Here is a 16,510-nt window from a genome sequence, read left to right as displayed (position 1 = left end):
ATATATTTATTAAGCACTTACTATGTGCCAGGTTTGGTACCAGGTCCTAAGAATGAAAATATGAATGAGAATTTCTACTCTCATGTTCAGAATCAGGTGGCAACGACACAAACACTAGGACTAGTACATTGGGGTCAGCTCATACCCCAGGCTTCCTCATCAGGGACACATGCATCCTGTTAGGATAGTGGCACTTGTCTTGGTGTTCTTAATCCAGGCACAAGATGAGTAACCACCTCCCAGTTTCAACATCTCATCTGTAAAGCAAGAATGACAATCTCTCCCTCCCAGGACTATAGCATTAATCAAATGAGGTTCGGAGGCTTGAAGCAGCTTTGTAGAGGAGACAGAGCTCTACTACAGGAGTCTTACTTTAACAATTGGTGTTTTCAATTCAGAATGATCCAAATCCTTCATCTGCCCAGTGGCCAGTGGCCCTCTGCTGGCCCAGAGCTGGCTGTAACCAAGACCTTATTAATAGGATTAAACAAAGAGCCTGTTGCTTCTGGCCCCAGACAGCGGGTTGCTGGTCATTGATAAAAAACAGGCTGTAATACAAAAAGCAACCTCCCCGCAGCCACCCGCCCCATAAATCATCAGCTACCAAGGGCTATTGAATTACCTTTAGAAGATGGATGGCACTGGAGCTGGAAGGCTGCTTGATAAGGGTTCCCTTTGAATAATTCCATGTAGAAAGCTGGGTTTGAGAAATGGGGTCTTTCCACCAGCTCAGCTCCATCCGTGCCGTCTCTGCCAGGTGCTTTCAAGATAAACACGTTTCCTTATGGGCTGCCAGAACGTCTGTGATGAAGGAAGAAAACTTACTGCCAGGCCTGAGGGAAGTATCTACTTCTGCCCAAGGCACAAAAGGTGGTTTTGTTTTAGTATTATTATTCACTGTTCATAGTACGAACTCATTAATAACAGCTATCATTGATTAAGCATATTCCATGTGCCAGGAAATGTGCAAAGCATCTGAGCTCATTAAGTCCTTAAACAACCATATGAGACAGGTCTTATTACTCTCTCCATCTGACTGATGAAAACTTAAAACTCAGAGAGGTGACATGACTTTCTCAAGTTCACACAGCTAGTAAGTATTGGAGCTCAGACTCAAACCCCTGCTCTTAACAGGAATCAGCAAACTTTATCTGTAAAGGACCAAATAGTAAACAGTGTAGGTTTTGTAGACCACACCATCTCCATTGCAATTACTCACCTGTGTCCTTGCAGTGCAAAAGCAGTCATAGATAGTGCATAAACAAATGTACAAGGCTGTGTTCCAATAAAACTTTATTTACACAAATAGGCAGAGGGCCAGATTTGGTTGATGGACAAGCTCTACTCTTTTTTTTATTAAAAAAACCCCCTTATTTTAATGTTTATTTATTATTGAGACACAGAGAGACACGGAGCATGACCAGGGGAGGGGCCAAGAGATGGAGAGACACAGAATCTGAAGTAGGCTCCAGGCCCTGAGCTGTCAGCACAGAGCCCGACGCCGGGCTGAAACTCACAAACTGTGAGATCATTACCTGAGCTGAACTTGGACGCTCAACTGACTGAGCCACCCAGGCACCCCTGGACAAGCTCTACTCTTAACAGTCAGATGGCACTCTCTACATTTGGACTTTGTGGTTTCTTCCACTCATCTGCTTCCACATAGAAAATGTCCTGACTCTTCATGGAGTTATTTAATTTATTCAACTCACTTACAATTCCTTCATTGAGTTCTTGAAGGCACCAGCTTTAAGGAAAATACTGAGATCCTGCTAGTTTAAGAAGCAAGATGTATAAAATATTTATTAGTGAAGAAAGGAGCTTCTACGCTACACTAACAATAAATCCAAGATCTCAGTGGCATATTGATACTTTGAGCTAAATAATTCTTAGTTATCCGGTGCATTATAGGATGTTCAGCAGCATCTCTGGTCCCCACCCACTAGATCCCAGTAACATTTCCCTACTATTTCCAGAAATTGCCAAATGTACGCTTAGGGACAAAAGCACTCCTGGTTGAGAACGGCTGGATTAAGACAACAAAGTTTATTTCTCATTCATGAGAATTTGAATATGGGTCCTGAGCTCTCCCTGAGAAGTTCCCCTGCAGTGGTGCAGCAAGGTCCTGAGATGTTTGCATCTACAACTCTGCCTTCTCAAAGTTCTTTGCCTCCTGCCCTGCAAATGAAAGAGACTGAGAATGGAGAACCTACACCCCTTCTTAACTTTCTCAGACCAGAAGGGACATGTTGCTTATGTTCATAGGCCATTGGCCACAGCCTAACTGCAAGGAAGGAAGGGTGGGAAATATAGGAGAACACATGGAGTATTTGCAGTCCCTACTGGTCATTCAGTCACTCAACCAACACTGAAGGAGTATCTATTCCAGTCAACAGCATACTGATGCTGGGGTTATATCTCCGTGAATAAAACAGATTTTGTCCCTGCCAAAATAGTGCTTACACTCTTCCTTTAGGGTGCTGCTTCGGGTTGCAGAGAAAAAGAGCATGAGTTAGGTCTGGTAGCAGAGATTATTGAAACGATACACAAAGATGTGCAAAATAAGATAAAATTATCTCAGCAATTATGCTGGGTCCAGAACTCCTGAAGCCTCATTAGGAACCTGAATAAATACATCAAAAGTCTGAACCTAAGTGATCTTTCTTTTGTTCACCTACCCTTCATATACCCTAAAACAGAGAACACAACTGGATCAATTACCATCCAATAATGAGCCCTTTCGGCCAAACCACTTCAGAGTTTTAACATCCAGCTTTCACTAAGTAATGCTGTCATCACAAACAATTCCAAAATGGCTTACAATAACAGACATTCATTGGTTGCTGATATACACGTCATCTGCAAATTGGTTTTAGCTCTGCCAATATCTTCTTTATTCCAGACCCAAATGAATGGCAGTCCCATCCTCAGTCATGAGTTAGAAGGAAAAGAGCAAGTGGAATTACTGTTGGATCTAAAAATTTCTTCTCAGGCATGACATTCACATCTGCTGAAATTCCATTGGCCAAAGAAAGTCACACAGCCATGTATGACATCAGTCGGGCAGGGAGGGTACTGATCCCACTGGAAGGACCACAAGAAAGGGATGTAGAGACAGGTCTATCAACTAGAGAAGGATTCTAGCATCTCGTGGGTAGTGGCCAGAGATATTGCCAAGCATCTTACAATGCACAGGACAACAAGGAATTATATAGCCCCAAATGCCAAGCAAATATTTTAAATGCTTAATATAATCTAACACCATAGTTCTCAATGTTGTTCCCCAGGGAACATTTGACAATGCCTGGGGGCATTTTTGGCATCACAATAGAGAAGATGCTACTGGCATTTAGTTCACAGAGGCCAAGAATGTTGCTACACATTCCACAGTGCATAGGAAAGTCCCCCAGAACAAAGAATTATCCCACCCCAACTGTCAATAGTGCTGAGATTGATAAACCCTAATCTACCACAAGAGGCAACTAGGCTCTTCTATTCATTCATTCACTCATTCATTCATTCATCTTCATCAGAGATTTATTGAACATCTATTGAGTGTCAGATACTGTGCTAGTCCTTGGGGATAAAACAGAAGTAAACATAAATACAATTCCTGTTCAAATGGATTGTATAGTCCACTTGGAGAGGCAGACATTAATCAAATAATCACACTAATGAGTGTTTCATGACAAACTAAAATAAATGATAGAATGGAACAGATTCTCTGAGAGTTTATTCTCTGAGAGAGATTAGGGGAGTCTTTCCCACAAAGTGACAAGAATTCTGAAGGATGTGTAGGAGTTAACTAGATAAAGAGGGTGAGGGAGTTCTAGGCATAGACATAGAAAGGAGCATTTTGTTGGAGGAACTGAAAGGTCAGTGGGATGAACACATAGAATGTAAGGGTGAGTGGTGTATGATGTAGCTTACAAGGACATCAGAGACCAGATTATCCAGGGCTTTGTATGTAGACCAGTTTAGAGAATTTTGTTTTTCTCTTATGAGTAGTAAGAAGCCACCAACAGGTTTTCAGCAGGGAATGAATTATCCACTTTGCATTTTGAATAGTTCACTCAAACTGCAATGTAGAGGATGGCATCGACGGGGCATAGAGGTGACCCAGGTAGACCTGTAAGCTGACTGTTATCATCGTCCAGGTGAGAGATGGTGAGGGATCCACAAAGGGGATGGTGGGGAAGACAGAGAAAAAAATGAATATATCTGAGAGCTAATTAGGATGTGAGATATGAAGGAGGGAAAGGTATTCAGATTGTCTTCTAAATTTCTAGCCTGTATAACCAGATGGATGGTCATGGTGTTCACTGAAATAGGAAACACTGGAGAAGAACTAGGTTTAGGGGCAGAGGAGCAGGAAGACAATACACTCTATAACAGAACATTAGCTTAAGTTGTCTTTGAAGCAGCCAGGTAAACATATCAAGAAGGTAGCTGGATATACATGTCCATGACTCAGAGGAGAGACGAGGCTGAAGTTATTCATATAAGAATCATCAGAATACATACATTCAACCCTTACATTGCAGCCTTTGACTTGGACCCCAATCCTTGGCTTCATCATTTGTGGCTTCTTATCCTTGACTAAATGGCAGTAACCATAACAACTCTATAAAAATAGAACCACTTGTCTGCTTCCCTCAGAATTCAATCATTCATTCAACAGTTTTATATCTCATCATTTCTGACTGGTTATCCTTGATTCAATGGCGGTAGCCATAACAACTCTACGAAGATAAAACCACTTAGCTGCTTCCCTCAGAATTCATTCATTCATTCATTCATTCATTCAACAAACAGTCTTGGATGTTATTGTATACTAGACTTTGTCCTTGGGGGCTGATGATACAGCAGTAAATGAGAACAAACAAGGTTATGGTCCCTCCAGGAATTTAATATTTTATGACTTCTTCCTTTGTGTGGATTGCTCAAAACAACTGACCCTTGTTTGTTCATGTCCAGTTTGGAGTATATCATCCCACACTGAGGAAAATGCCTGTAAAACAACCTCAAAATCTGGGATGCCTGGGTGGCTCAGTTGGTTAAACGACTGACTTCGGCTCAGGTCATGATCTCACGGTTCGTGACTTTGAGCCCCACTTTGGGCTCTGTGCTGACAGCTCAGATCCTGAAGCTTCCTTTGGATTCTATGTCTCCCTCTCTCTCTACCCCTCCCCCACCTCTCTCACAAAATAAATAAACATTTTTTTAAAAAACCTCAAAATTTTAAGATGATAACAAAACTATAGTATCTCAGCCTTATATTTGTAGGATCCATTAAATTCACTGATGTAAAATAGATTTCTTCTCACATGACAACTTTAACTGATTGGTAGTAGCTGCATGAAGAGGTAGGGTCAGAATGATTCAGCTGAAAAAGAGATCAATTAGTGATGTTTGCCAAGGATTTGATATGGGAGAGTGGAATGCAACATGCCCATGGTTCTGATCTCAAGTCTTCCTTTTTATGTACTACCGAATTCTATTTGATAATATTTTGCTAAAGAATTTTGTGTCTATGTTAATGAAAGATATTGGTCTATTATTTTCTTTCTTTATAATGTCATCAGATTTTCTTATCAGAGTTATGCTGGCCCAATGATACAAGTGGGAAACAAATTCTCTTCTTTATTCTCTTAAAGAGTTTGTATAGTCTTAGCATTATGTCATCCTTAAATATTTGATAAAATGGGCCTGTAGCTGTAGGGGAGGGAAGTCAAGGTCACAACTGAAATTGTGAGTTCAATTTCTTAAATAGATACAGGGCTATTTAGATTTTCTATTTCTACTCCTGTTCATTTTGATATGTTATATTCTTCAAGGAATTTATACATTTCATCTGAGTTGTCAAACTCAACCCATTCACTTAAAAGGTAAAGAAATTAAAGCTTAGATAGGAACTCAGGTCTTCAGAGGCTCAGTCAATTGCTCCCAATCTATAGCATATGGATTTATCCTACTTCAAAGGCCTCAGGGACACTGTCCAAGGATCTTTCCAAAAATGGCATACACATGCATTTTAAATGCCCAAATGCTCCAGTATTTGGCATAAGCTAGGGACTTAGGGAAAAAGAGCTGTCCAGGGTAAAAATCACCTTCATCAGCATCAAACTGGACCCTCAGATTTTTATCAGTCTTACCCATCAATGCCTGAGGTTTTTTTTTTTTTTTAATTTTTTTTTCAACGTTTATTTATTTTTGGGACAGAGAGAGACAGAGCATGAATGGGGGAGGGGCAGAGAGAGAGGGAGACACAGAATCGGAAACAGGCTCCAGGCTCTGAGCCATCAGCCCAGAGCCCGACGCGGGGCTCGAACTCACGGACCGCGAGATCGTGACCTGGCTGAAGTCGGACGCTTAACCGACTGTGCCACCCAGGCGCCCCTCAATGCCTGAGGTTTTTTGAGAAAACTCATGGGTCACAATAGAAAGAAACCCACTCTGTTCATATTGCCCTGGGAAGCACCCAGTCTGCCTTTCCCCTGGGTGCTCTCTGTTCAGTGCAAGAAGTCAGGCTGTCCATGCAGATTATTTCCCCCTGAGTCTGGGCTCGGTCATTAGAAGACAAAGTCCCTATGAAGCTTCTCTGCCTGACCTGACCTATTTAAATATGTCATGCCTGATGACAGTGGGAATGAAGCTGATGGGGATGGACAAGAAGGCATGTTGGGTGGCCTAAGGGAGATGTTCTTGCAGAACTTAGCTCAAAATGTTTCTGGGGGAAGGTCTCTCTAGGGGAGAAGCATCTGTTAAACCTGACCACAACAGCACCCTGTCTGAAAATTTTCAATGAGACCCTTGTATGCTCATGAAGTAGTCCAAACTCCTTCACATGGCTTCTAAGGTCCAGCATGATCTGACTATTCCATGTGTCTGTCTCCACCCTTCCCCATGACCACCATTTTCTTTGAGTGAGATGGACCTACTTTCAGTTCCAAGGTGGCAACATGCTCCCTCATCCCTCAGGGCACTTGCATAGGTTGTTTGTTCCCTTTGCCTAAAATATGTTCTCCCCCTATTTTCACTTGGCTTGTTCTACTTAATCTTCAGGTCACAGCTTAAAAATCAAGCACTCCAATAGCATGGCCCAACACCACCAATCTGAACTCCTTCTTTGGACAACTACAGTCCACTGTACTCACTATATGACCACACTTACATGTTGCTTTGGAACAGACTGCCTATCTACCTGTCAGTATCCCCCACTAATCTGTGAGCTACATGGCTTCTCCTCTGAGTTCCACAGTCATATGACCAACTGCCTACTTGTCATCTTCACTTGTATGCCTATGAACACGTCAGATTTAACACGTCCAGTAATGAACCCCCAATTCCCTCTCCCAAACCGGCCCTTCCACCTCAACAAATGCCAACTTTATCCATTTAATTGCTCATACCAGAAACCTTGGAGTCAACCCTAACTCCTCTCTTTTCATCACATCCCACATCTTATCCATCATCAATTTACCTTTCAAGATTTTTACAGAGTCTGGCACTTCCCAACACCTCAGTGTTGAGTAGATCTGAGCCACCACCACCCCTCACCCAGATTATTGCAACAGGCTCCCAACTGGCCTCACTGATCTACCTTTGCTTCTCGAAATTCTATTTCTAATACAGCAGCCAGAGGAATCCTCTTAAAAGAAACATCTGCTTATATCCCCCCATCTGACTCACAAACCAAAGTCCTCCCCACATTCTTTTTTTTAATATTTATTTATTTTGAGGGAGAGAGAGAGAGAGATGGCATGTGCAGGCAAGTAGGGAAGGGGCAGAGAGAGAGAGAGAGAGAGAGAGAGAGAGAGAGAGAATCCCAAGCAGGCTCTATGCTGTCAGTGCTGAGCCCAACATGGAGTTTGATCCCACAGCCCTGATATCAAAATCAAGAGTCAGATGCTTACTCGACTGAGCCACCCAGGTGCCCCACCACATTCTGACAGGATCTGACCCCAGTTACCTTCTGTCCTCACTTTCTCCAGCTCCCCATCCCTCATTCCATCCAGCCACTCTGGCCTCCCTACTGACCTGGAACATGCCACACATACTCCTGCCTTTTTTTTTTTTTTTAGTTTTTTAATGTTTATTTATTTTTGAGAGAGAAAGAGATACAGAGTGCGAGCAGGCGGAGGAGCAGAGAGAGAGGGAGACATAGGCTCCAGGCTCTGAGCTGTTAGCATAGAGCCCAATGTGGGGCTCAAACCCATGAACCGTGAGAACATGACCTGAGTTGAAGTTGGGTGCTCAACGATACTGATCCACCCAGGGCCCCCTACTCCTGCCTTACAGTCTGTGTACTTGGTATTGCCCCTGCCTGGAATGCTCTTCCTCCAGAAAGCCAGGTAGTTCCTTCTTCTATTGAGGGCTCCACTGGCCACCCTATGTAAGATGGCAGCCCTTCACCAATCCCCATCTTCTCCTACCACTCCATCCCATCTTGCTCTGTTTTATTTTTCTCTGTAACACCAACCACCACCTGACCATATTTAACGATTTATAATTTGTCTCCCTCCATTGGAATGTGAGCCCCAAGAGGGCAGAGACTTCTGCTTTTTCACTGTCATAACCCCAACGAATAGAAGTGTCTGATCATGTTGTTGATTGAAAGATTACGACTTCCAGCAACATGGTGTATTGATTGGTGTGGACAATCCCTGTGCCACAAACATGGTATTAGGGGAAAAAAAATCATACAGAGCCAGACTCAAAATTAAATAAAAGACATCCTGAGAGGTCAGAAGTGAAAACTAGACACTCTAGGAGTAAGCTCCAGATGAGAGTAGGGCCACCAGGAGGTATCAGACACAGAACACAGGCCCCGAGAGGTTGGGGCTGGCATTCTAGTGTCACCAGGGTGACAGGAGACATGGTCTGGGGCCTCTGCAAGGAGGAGAGCTGGGTGTGAGACTCCTCCATAAAGACATACTCTCAAAGACAGCAGAGAACCTTCCCAGCAGCCCAGGAACCCTATAGACAAATGTGCTATCTGCCTGGGCTCTTGATGGCCTCCTAGCCTGAGCTCCTCTAAAGCAGATCCTGAAACAAGGATTTGGGATCAAGCAGTTTATTGAAGAGGTGATCCCAGAAAGCATAAAAGAAGTAGTAGAAGATAGAAAAAGGAGAAAAGCCAGTAACAGTTGCATAAGAAGCACATTACTACTGGGGGAAACTGAGGCTTGGTCCAGCTGGAGACCTCTGAAAGACTGTAGAAAACATGTCAGAAATTATCCCACAGAAAATAGGGGATGACACACTTGTCCACCAACTCATGTCCCCCAATCATTGAGGTTACTCTGAGAACGTTAACTTCTCTTGCGCTTATAGGTTATTCTAGAGCCCAGCCAGACAAGGTCTTAGGCAGAGAAGAAGAAAGGCAATTGGGATAAAAACCTGCCAGCAGTGCACTAGGGAATGTCTGCAAGTAAAGAAAAACTCTGGTGGATAAAAGGGATACAGGGCGGGGCATCTACTACAATGGGGAAAACGTCTCTGGTAAGAAATTGCAAACCCAAGCATCCATGCACCATGGCATGAGTGTCTGGGTTTTATACTTCCCACATGACACAGAAATTCTCAGCCAAGAAATTAACATAAATATAAATCTGGATTTCGAAGCTCTCGAGGCCCAGGAGGAACAAAAGCAAAAATACCATATAAATAAACATGGAATCTGTTGCCAGGAAGGTCTGCTGGGGCTTCCATCTATCTGCACGGAGTCCACGGACCATGAGCCAAACAAATGGAGATGACCAACAGAAAGAGGCTAGCCCCAGTCCCTAGTGTGGGGATGTTTCTATGTGGATACAGCAGTTAGAATGAACAGAGGCGAGGACAGTGAGCTCACCAAGAACACGTCTCAAAAAATGCCCCAACAATGAAGGATCATTACACACCTATCAGAAGAGCAAAAATCCAAAAGGCTGACAACACCAAACGCCAGGGAAGATGTGCAACAGGAACTCTCATTCATTGTTGGTGGGGATGCAAAATAGCACAGCCACTTTGGGAAGCAGTTTGGCAGCTTCTTAGGAAGCTAAATGTACTCTTGCCATACAATGCAACAAACACGCTCCTTGATAGTTACCAAAATGAGTCGAACACTTATGTCCACACAGAAACTGCACACAGATGTTTACAGCAGCTTTTATTTATTAACTGCAAAAACCCAGAAGCAACCAAGATGCCCTCCAGTAGGGGATGGGAAAATAAACTGTGGTTCACCCACACGATGGAATATTTATTCAGTGGTAAATAGAACTGAGCTATCGATCCATGAAAAGACATAGAGGAACCTTGATGGTTACTAAGAGTGTAAAAGAAGGCAACTTGACCAGGCTACGTGCTGTATGATTCTAACTGTATGACATTATGGAAAAGGCAAAACTGTGGAGACAGTAAAAAGAGCAGTAGTTTCCAGAGGTTGAGTTGGGGGAGGGATGAATAGGCAGAGCATGAGGGGATATTTAGGGCAGGGAAACTGTCCTTGTGATACTGAAATGGTGGATACAGGTTGTTATACATTTGTCCAAGCCCAAAGCTTGTATAACACCAAGAGTGCACCCTAATGTAAACCATGGACTTTGGTTTATAATGATGTGTCAATGTAGGTTCATTGATTATAACAAATATATCACTCTGGCCAGGGATGTAGATAGCGGGGGAGGATGCACAGGTATGGAGACAAGAGTAATATGGAGACTCTCTTTACTTTCTGCTTCATTTTCCTATGAACTTAAAAATGCTCTAAAAAATAAAGCCTATTAAACAAAACAAAACAAAACAAATGTCCTCTTCTCTCTCCTCATTTCCACCAGCAGAAAAAGGAACAAGAAAGTGTGGAGTGCAGGGGAGTGAGAGAGCAGGCCCACATACAGCCAAGGCCAGGAAACAGAAAGGGAAGCTCTGAATGAAACCTAAGACTGGAATTGAAAAATGGCCTAGTGTCTAGGCTCTTTTAATGGCCCCAGGAGACTGAAAAGTTATGGAATCCAACTGACTTACCAGGTAGCAGGAAGGTGGGAGGTGGGTGGGAGGTGTAACAGAGACTGGCTCATTGTAATAACTTGGACAAGTAAAGCAATTTCATGTTTATTCCTCAGTGAAAGGAGACCTCTCAAATAGCCTCCAGGGGAAGTTTCTAGGATCTTTCTACAAATTACATCAATTCTCCCTTGTTCCTATGCCTAATGTTTACCCTTATGTATGCACAAGTGCATGTGCACACGCACACGCACACAACACAGAACACACACTGCTGAGAAAAGCCTCTGTGACTGGCAACACCTAACACAAGTCCTCATCTTACTGTCAGAACACGGCATTTTAACAAGAATATTCTCCGGCTCTGCTGAGAAGCAGAGTATCAGCAACAATCACAATTACAGAATCTCACACTTCTGTTCCATTTTTGTTTCAGGAGGTTTAAAACGCTTGGCAGACTTTAATTCATTAGCATGGGCATACATACTCACCACCTGTGAGAGGAACAGCAATTATGAGGTGCTCCCGCCCACGTCTGATATGGCGCAATAAGATCCCAGGGCATCTGTCAGACGGTCATGTGGTCCTGTCTCAAGCATTCCTGAACAGTGTCATGACTGTTCCACAAAGGTTGAGACAACTCCTTTCAAGGCTTTCTGTGTCACCAGTGGCCAATAGGCTGCCATATTGGTTCTCTAGGCTTTATCCACAGTTATTTCGTTTCTTCATTCTAACTTAGGTGTCACAGTTTCTAGAGATGCATAGAAAGATTGGCAAGGCCCCAAGAAAAAGTCTTCTAACAAGAGCAAGGGTTTTTATGGTCTTGATCCCAGCTATATAGCAAACCATTCCTCTTCCCCAACAAAGCACAGCAACCCACTTAATTAAAAACTTGGCCAAGTGCTGGAAAAATGCCCTGATCCTTATCACTTTCCAGGACCACAGAGACAGATGGAAATAGGTAAAGGGGAGGCTCATATGACATGTTCCTCCCACAACCTGGCCTCTGCAAGGGTTGTTCCCTCTGTATGAAGCACACCCAATCCCTCTCTCTCCTCACTTAATTCCAACACCTCCTTCAGATTACAGCACAGGTCTCTTCCCCAAGTCTAGAGTAGATTGCTTTGCTGGATGTGCTCATTGGAGCACATCCTATCCTCTACATTTTCTTCACTTTGTAACAATTTACCGAGTTCTGAGATTATTTGATGGTGGTCTGCCTCCCTGTGGGCTCTTAACTTCCATGAATGCAAGGACCATGGCTATTCCACTCACCAATGCAGCTCTGGAAGGTAGCACATTGCCTGGTACACAGTAGTTAACCAATAAATATATCATGGATAAATCAACTAACCCCATTTTACCAAGAAACACAAACACATTCAGTAAATTTTTGTTGAATGAATTAACCAATATCTTTAAAACTATGAGAATACTAGCATCTACTTAATAATAGTACTTACCTAATAAAGTTATTAGGAGAATAACATTGTTGATGCAAATAAAGATTTTTAAAAAATTTTTAATGTCTATTTATTTTTGAGAGAGAGAGAGAGACAGAGACAGATATAGAGAGAGAGAATGAGCAGGGAAAGGGCAGAGAGAGAGACACAGAATCTGAAGCAGGCTCCAGGCTTTGAGCTGTCAGCATAGAGCCCAATGTGGGGCTCAAACTCATGAACTGTGAGATCATGACCTGAGCCCAAGTTGGATGCTTAACTGACTGAGCCACCCAGGCACTCCAATGCAAACAAAGATCTTAAACAGTGCTTGGCACGTAATAAGCACTCAAGAAATATGAGTTGATCTTATTATTAATAGTTATCCCCATAATAGGAAGATACTTGGAATTATTACCTGAAATGGGTTTTTTCTCCACATTTTCTGGTAACTCAGCCCTTCTTTCAGCCTGGGCAGCACTTTTGATGTGGACTTGGAGATTCAAAGGGCCCCTAAGCCATACAGCTAGTAAATGGCAGAGCTTGGATGCCAACTCACATCTCTCAGACCCCAAAACACCAGTGTGTCATCCACTTTTTCTCAAACCATCTAGCAATGACCAAGCGAATAATGAATAGAACTTCAACTTTATTCATTTTGAAACACCAGCTCTTAAGAAATTTGTCACCTGAAGAGGAAGCATTACTTTACTGAGGAATTGCCACCATGAGAAAAAGTATCTGAAATGATAATAACGTCACACCTTGCTAAGAAATAAATCCTCTCTGTTTATTATAACAAAGACAATGGCGTACCGATGCATTATTGGAAACAATTATCTCTACACTTAGCTCCCCAGAAGTTGCTGTCTCAGCCAATATTACTTAAAGACAGTGATGTTTTTCATTTTGTTTTCATCCTGTGAAGTGTATTTTAAAAGTGAACGGGAGACCCTCTTTGAAAAATCGATTACATATTTCCATTTTAATGCAAACACTTAGTGTCCAACACTCGGCTTCACCATCTCATTAGCATTGGTGCACAGCACCACTGCAGACATTTATTTCAAAATCTTTTCTTTCCCCAGGCAGAGAAAGCAAATTGAGCAAATAGTTGCCCCGGCAGATAGTTGACCAAATGAAAAAAAAATCGTGAAGACGGGTGGGGGACAAACTTTCAGAAGCAATGGGAAAGTATAAGGTAGCTTTAAATCCATCGTCTCTGGGGAGCTGTTAAGATGTTTATTTGTATTTTTAGGGGATCTTTCAAGCTGTGCTTTGCAAATATTACACCACCAAAACAATAATAGTAAATAAATAAAAAGGATTTTATGATGGTCAGTTTAGGTCCCAAGTGATCAGATAGATGCCTCTTTTCTTTATGTTGAGAAGTTACCTCCCTGAGGTTACTAGAAAAGGCCATTTGGAAATCCTTAAGATCTGAGAGGAAAGTGTTTGAAGCGCAATGCTAGGTTTAAATCCATTCCTGCGTAGTGAGCTGGTGTCCTGTTTCCAAAGCCAGGGAAGGCAGCCTGTATCTTCCTGCGAAACAGCCTGTCTGGGCTACACACCCAGCACGCCAGGTAGGATTGAGGCAATTTAGGCTGAGCGCAAAGTGCTCCATTTCAGGCTGAAATCACGCCAAGGTGTCCTTACAAAAGCCACATTCAGCACCTCCAATTCCACATTCCATTCAGCGCTTTGTCTGCCATTATTACCCAGGATTCCAAAAGCACTTGGCTGCATTAAATAAGAGTCAGGAAGGACAACAATAGCAAGGAACTGCTGGAGGACTCAAAGCTGGAATCACCAAGAGGGGAGCAGCCAGAGATGTCAGCTGAGCTCTGAAAATAGACGTGACTTAATGAGCAAGAGACAGGTTGGGTTTCTCTAAAAAGGCAGATTCAACCTGGTAAGAAGCAGATCATCACACACTGCTGATGGGTGCACCTCAGTTCAGCCACTTTGGAGAGGGCTATTTGGCAGTACTTATTAAAACTAAAACATGCACGTGCACTAGGACACAGATATACCTCTTCTTGGCATCTATCCTAGAGAAAGACGCAAATGGATGTAATGTGCACAAGAAAGGATACACAGATTTTCAACAGGGTTGCATGTAATAACCAAAAGGCGGAAAATGATCTAATACTCATCTACAGGGGAACAGTCACACTGTGGAAGACTGTGCAAAGAGGCTATGCCCTAAGCAGGACAGACAACAATATCCACACTCACCTGCCCAGGAGTTAAGACATTCCAGAAACTCTTCCAAGTGCCTCAACACTTTGACCCTTTGAATCCTTATAATAGTCCTTGAGAAGATTCTCTAACTGTTCTCACAGGGTAACTAAAGCAGCAAGACATTAAATAACGTGCTTAGGATCACACAAATACACAAGGCATTTAAACTCAGGCCATCCAGCTCCAAAAGTCACACTGCTTTCCAAGGAATTTTAAAAACATATTGTTTTCCTTTGAATTCAAAAAAGCAAGTTGCAGAACGATACATCCAATGTGCACCTGCCAGCCAGAGGCTCAGCTTTGTGGCCCATGGTCTCCCATTCTCTGAACTGTATTGAATGGACTTGACCAACACCTGCCTCTCACCCACCCCTTCCTGTTTCCCAGGCCATTGTTCCCCTAGGATAGCACTTTATTATGTTTAGATATGTTCATACACTGCCAGGTCTTGATCAAGTTTGTAGTCCTGGAGGCCCTTTTGTCCTTTTAGGATGTGCCCCGCCCAAAACCAGAAGTGGGAGGAGGAACTACATGGAATGGTTCAGAGAATGGATTCTGAAATCTAAGAAACCTTGGCTTGAATCTGTGCTCCAACTGTGAGTGCTTGGGCAAGTGATTTCACTTTTTTGAGCCTTGTTTTCCTCATCTGTAAAATGGGGATATTAATAGTTCCTACCTCACAGGTTATGAGGATAATGTATGGGCAATGTTTTGCATAGTTCTGTTACATCATTAAGACTCTGTCTGGTCCATGCTTTTTCGGGGGTGATCACATTTTCCTATTTATTCCTTTTTGGGGAGGTGTTTAGTCTACCCCAAAGAGGAAGGGTAGCAAATTCAGTTCAACATGTAATATTCACTGACCACATTACAGACATTTGCCACCGGGAGCTATCTGGTACACTACATCTCTTCCTGTTGGCACACTGATTTTCATTTTTTTCCCATCAAATTCCCATTGAGAGTGGCTCTAAAATGAGTGCCCCTAGCTACTATGGAAGGTGTAAGGGGAGAATAACTCAGGTCCCTCTAGCCACATGCCTTCTTGGGGACTTGGAATCTTGAGCTTCTGACTGAAGGACACAGAGATGATTGAAGTTATGAGCCAATTTCTGCTGTTGGATGTTTGCTATAATTCCTGGTGCTCATTCCCTTACAAGCCTGCTCCTCTAGCCCGTTATTCATTCCACGTGCCGCCCCCCCTCCCATATCCTTCTAATATATTCTCTTTTAGTGGAAGAAAGCCAGAGCCAGGTTTCTGGGTCTTGTCACCAAGAAGGCTGCCTCATTACATCTGTTGTGCACAAGGTGCTGTGGGTATAGAAACTAAAGACACCAGTAGTCTCTGTGCTCGAGTTGTCCACAGCCTCACAGAGTTCAGAGCATTCTCATCAGGTGCTTGGTTATATAGTACCCTCCCTTTCCACCTCCCCCCAAAGGCAACATCTGTTAGAGCTGAGACAAGAGAGGAGGGCAGGAGAGCCATGACTGGACCAATGGTATTTGACTTCTCTGCCTACTCCAACCCTATTCCAGAAACCAGAGACCATACCCAAGCTTAATCTTATGGGCCTCTTTAGAAGTCTGGCTAATTAATGGCTGTAAAAGCAGTTTGGACTTTGTAAGCCTTTTATAATGTGCCTCATTTAGACATAATGGGCTCAAGATTGCCTCTGGCATCCTCAAGAAAATTAAAAATCCAGTAGGCAGTGGAATTGCCTCAATGTGGTTTTCCTATTACTTTTATTTTTATTATGATTGCAAATAGTGGCATTACTAATGGTACCTTGGATGAGGAAGCCTTTCCGGGGAAGGCCTAACTATTTCCCTACATC

At 42.9% G+C, this 16,510-nt stretch overlaps 1 protein-coding gene across 6 annotated transcripts in view; it reads right to left on the bottom strand.

Moving 5' to 3' along the window:
- The window catches only part of SRRM4 (serine/arginine repetitive matrix 4), a 590,829-nt gene that overhangs the window by 269,067 nt on the left and 305,252 nt on the right, over positions 1-16,510 (bottom strand). For 2 of the 6 annotated variants that reach the window (XM_047827796.1, XM_047827797.1), the window contains exon 3: positions 623-801. The exons of 2 other annotated variants lie outside the window; for them this stretch is intronic. In XM_047827796.1, coding sequence (XP_047683752.1) covers positions 623-739 — 117 coding nt within the window. In that variant the 5' untranslated portion in view covers positions 740-801. Of the gene's footprint in view, positions 1-622; positions 802-2,821; positions 3,038-4,524; positions 4,585-16,510 lie in introns of those variants that run through there. 2 more of the 6 variants (XM_047827799.1, XM_047827798.1) reach the window with 2 other exon arrangements.

The sequence above is a fragment of the Prionailurus viverrinus genome, chromosome D3 (assembly GCF_022837055.1).
Source record: "Prionailurus viverrinus isolate Anna chromosome D3, UM_Priviv_1.0, whole genome shotgun sequence".
NCBI classification, from domain to species: domain Eukaryota; kingdom Metazoa; phylum Chordata; class Mammalia; order Carnivora; family Felidae; genus Prionailurus; species Prionailurus viverrinus.
Note: the sequence above shows the minus strand (reverse complement) of the source record. Positions and strands in the feature narration are given on the sequence as shown.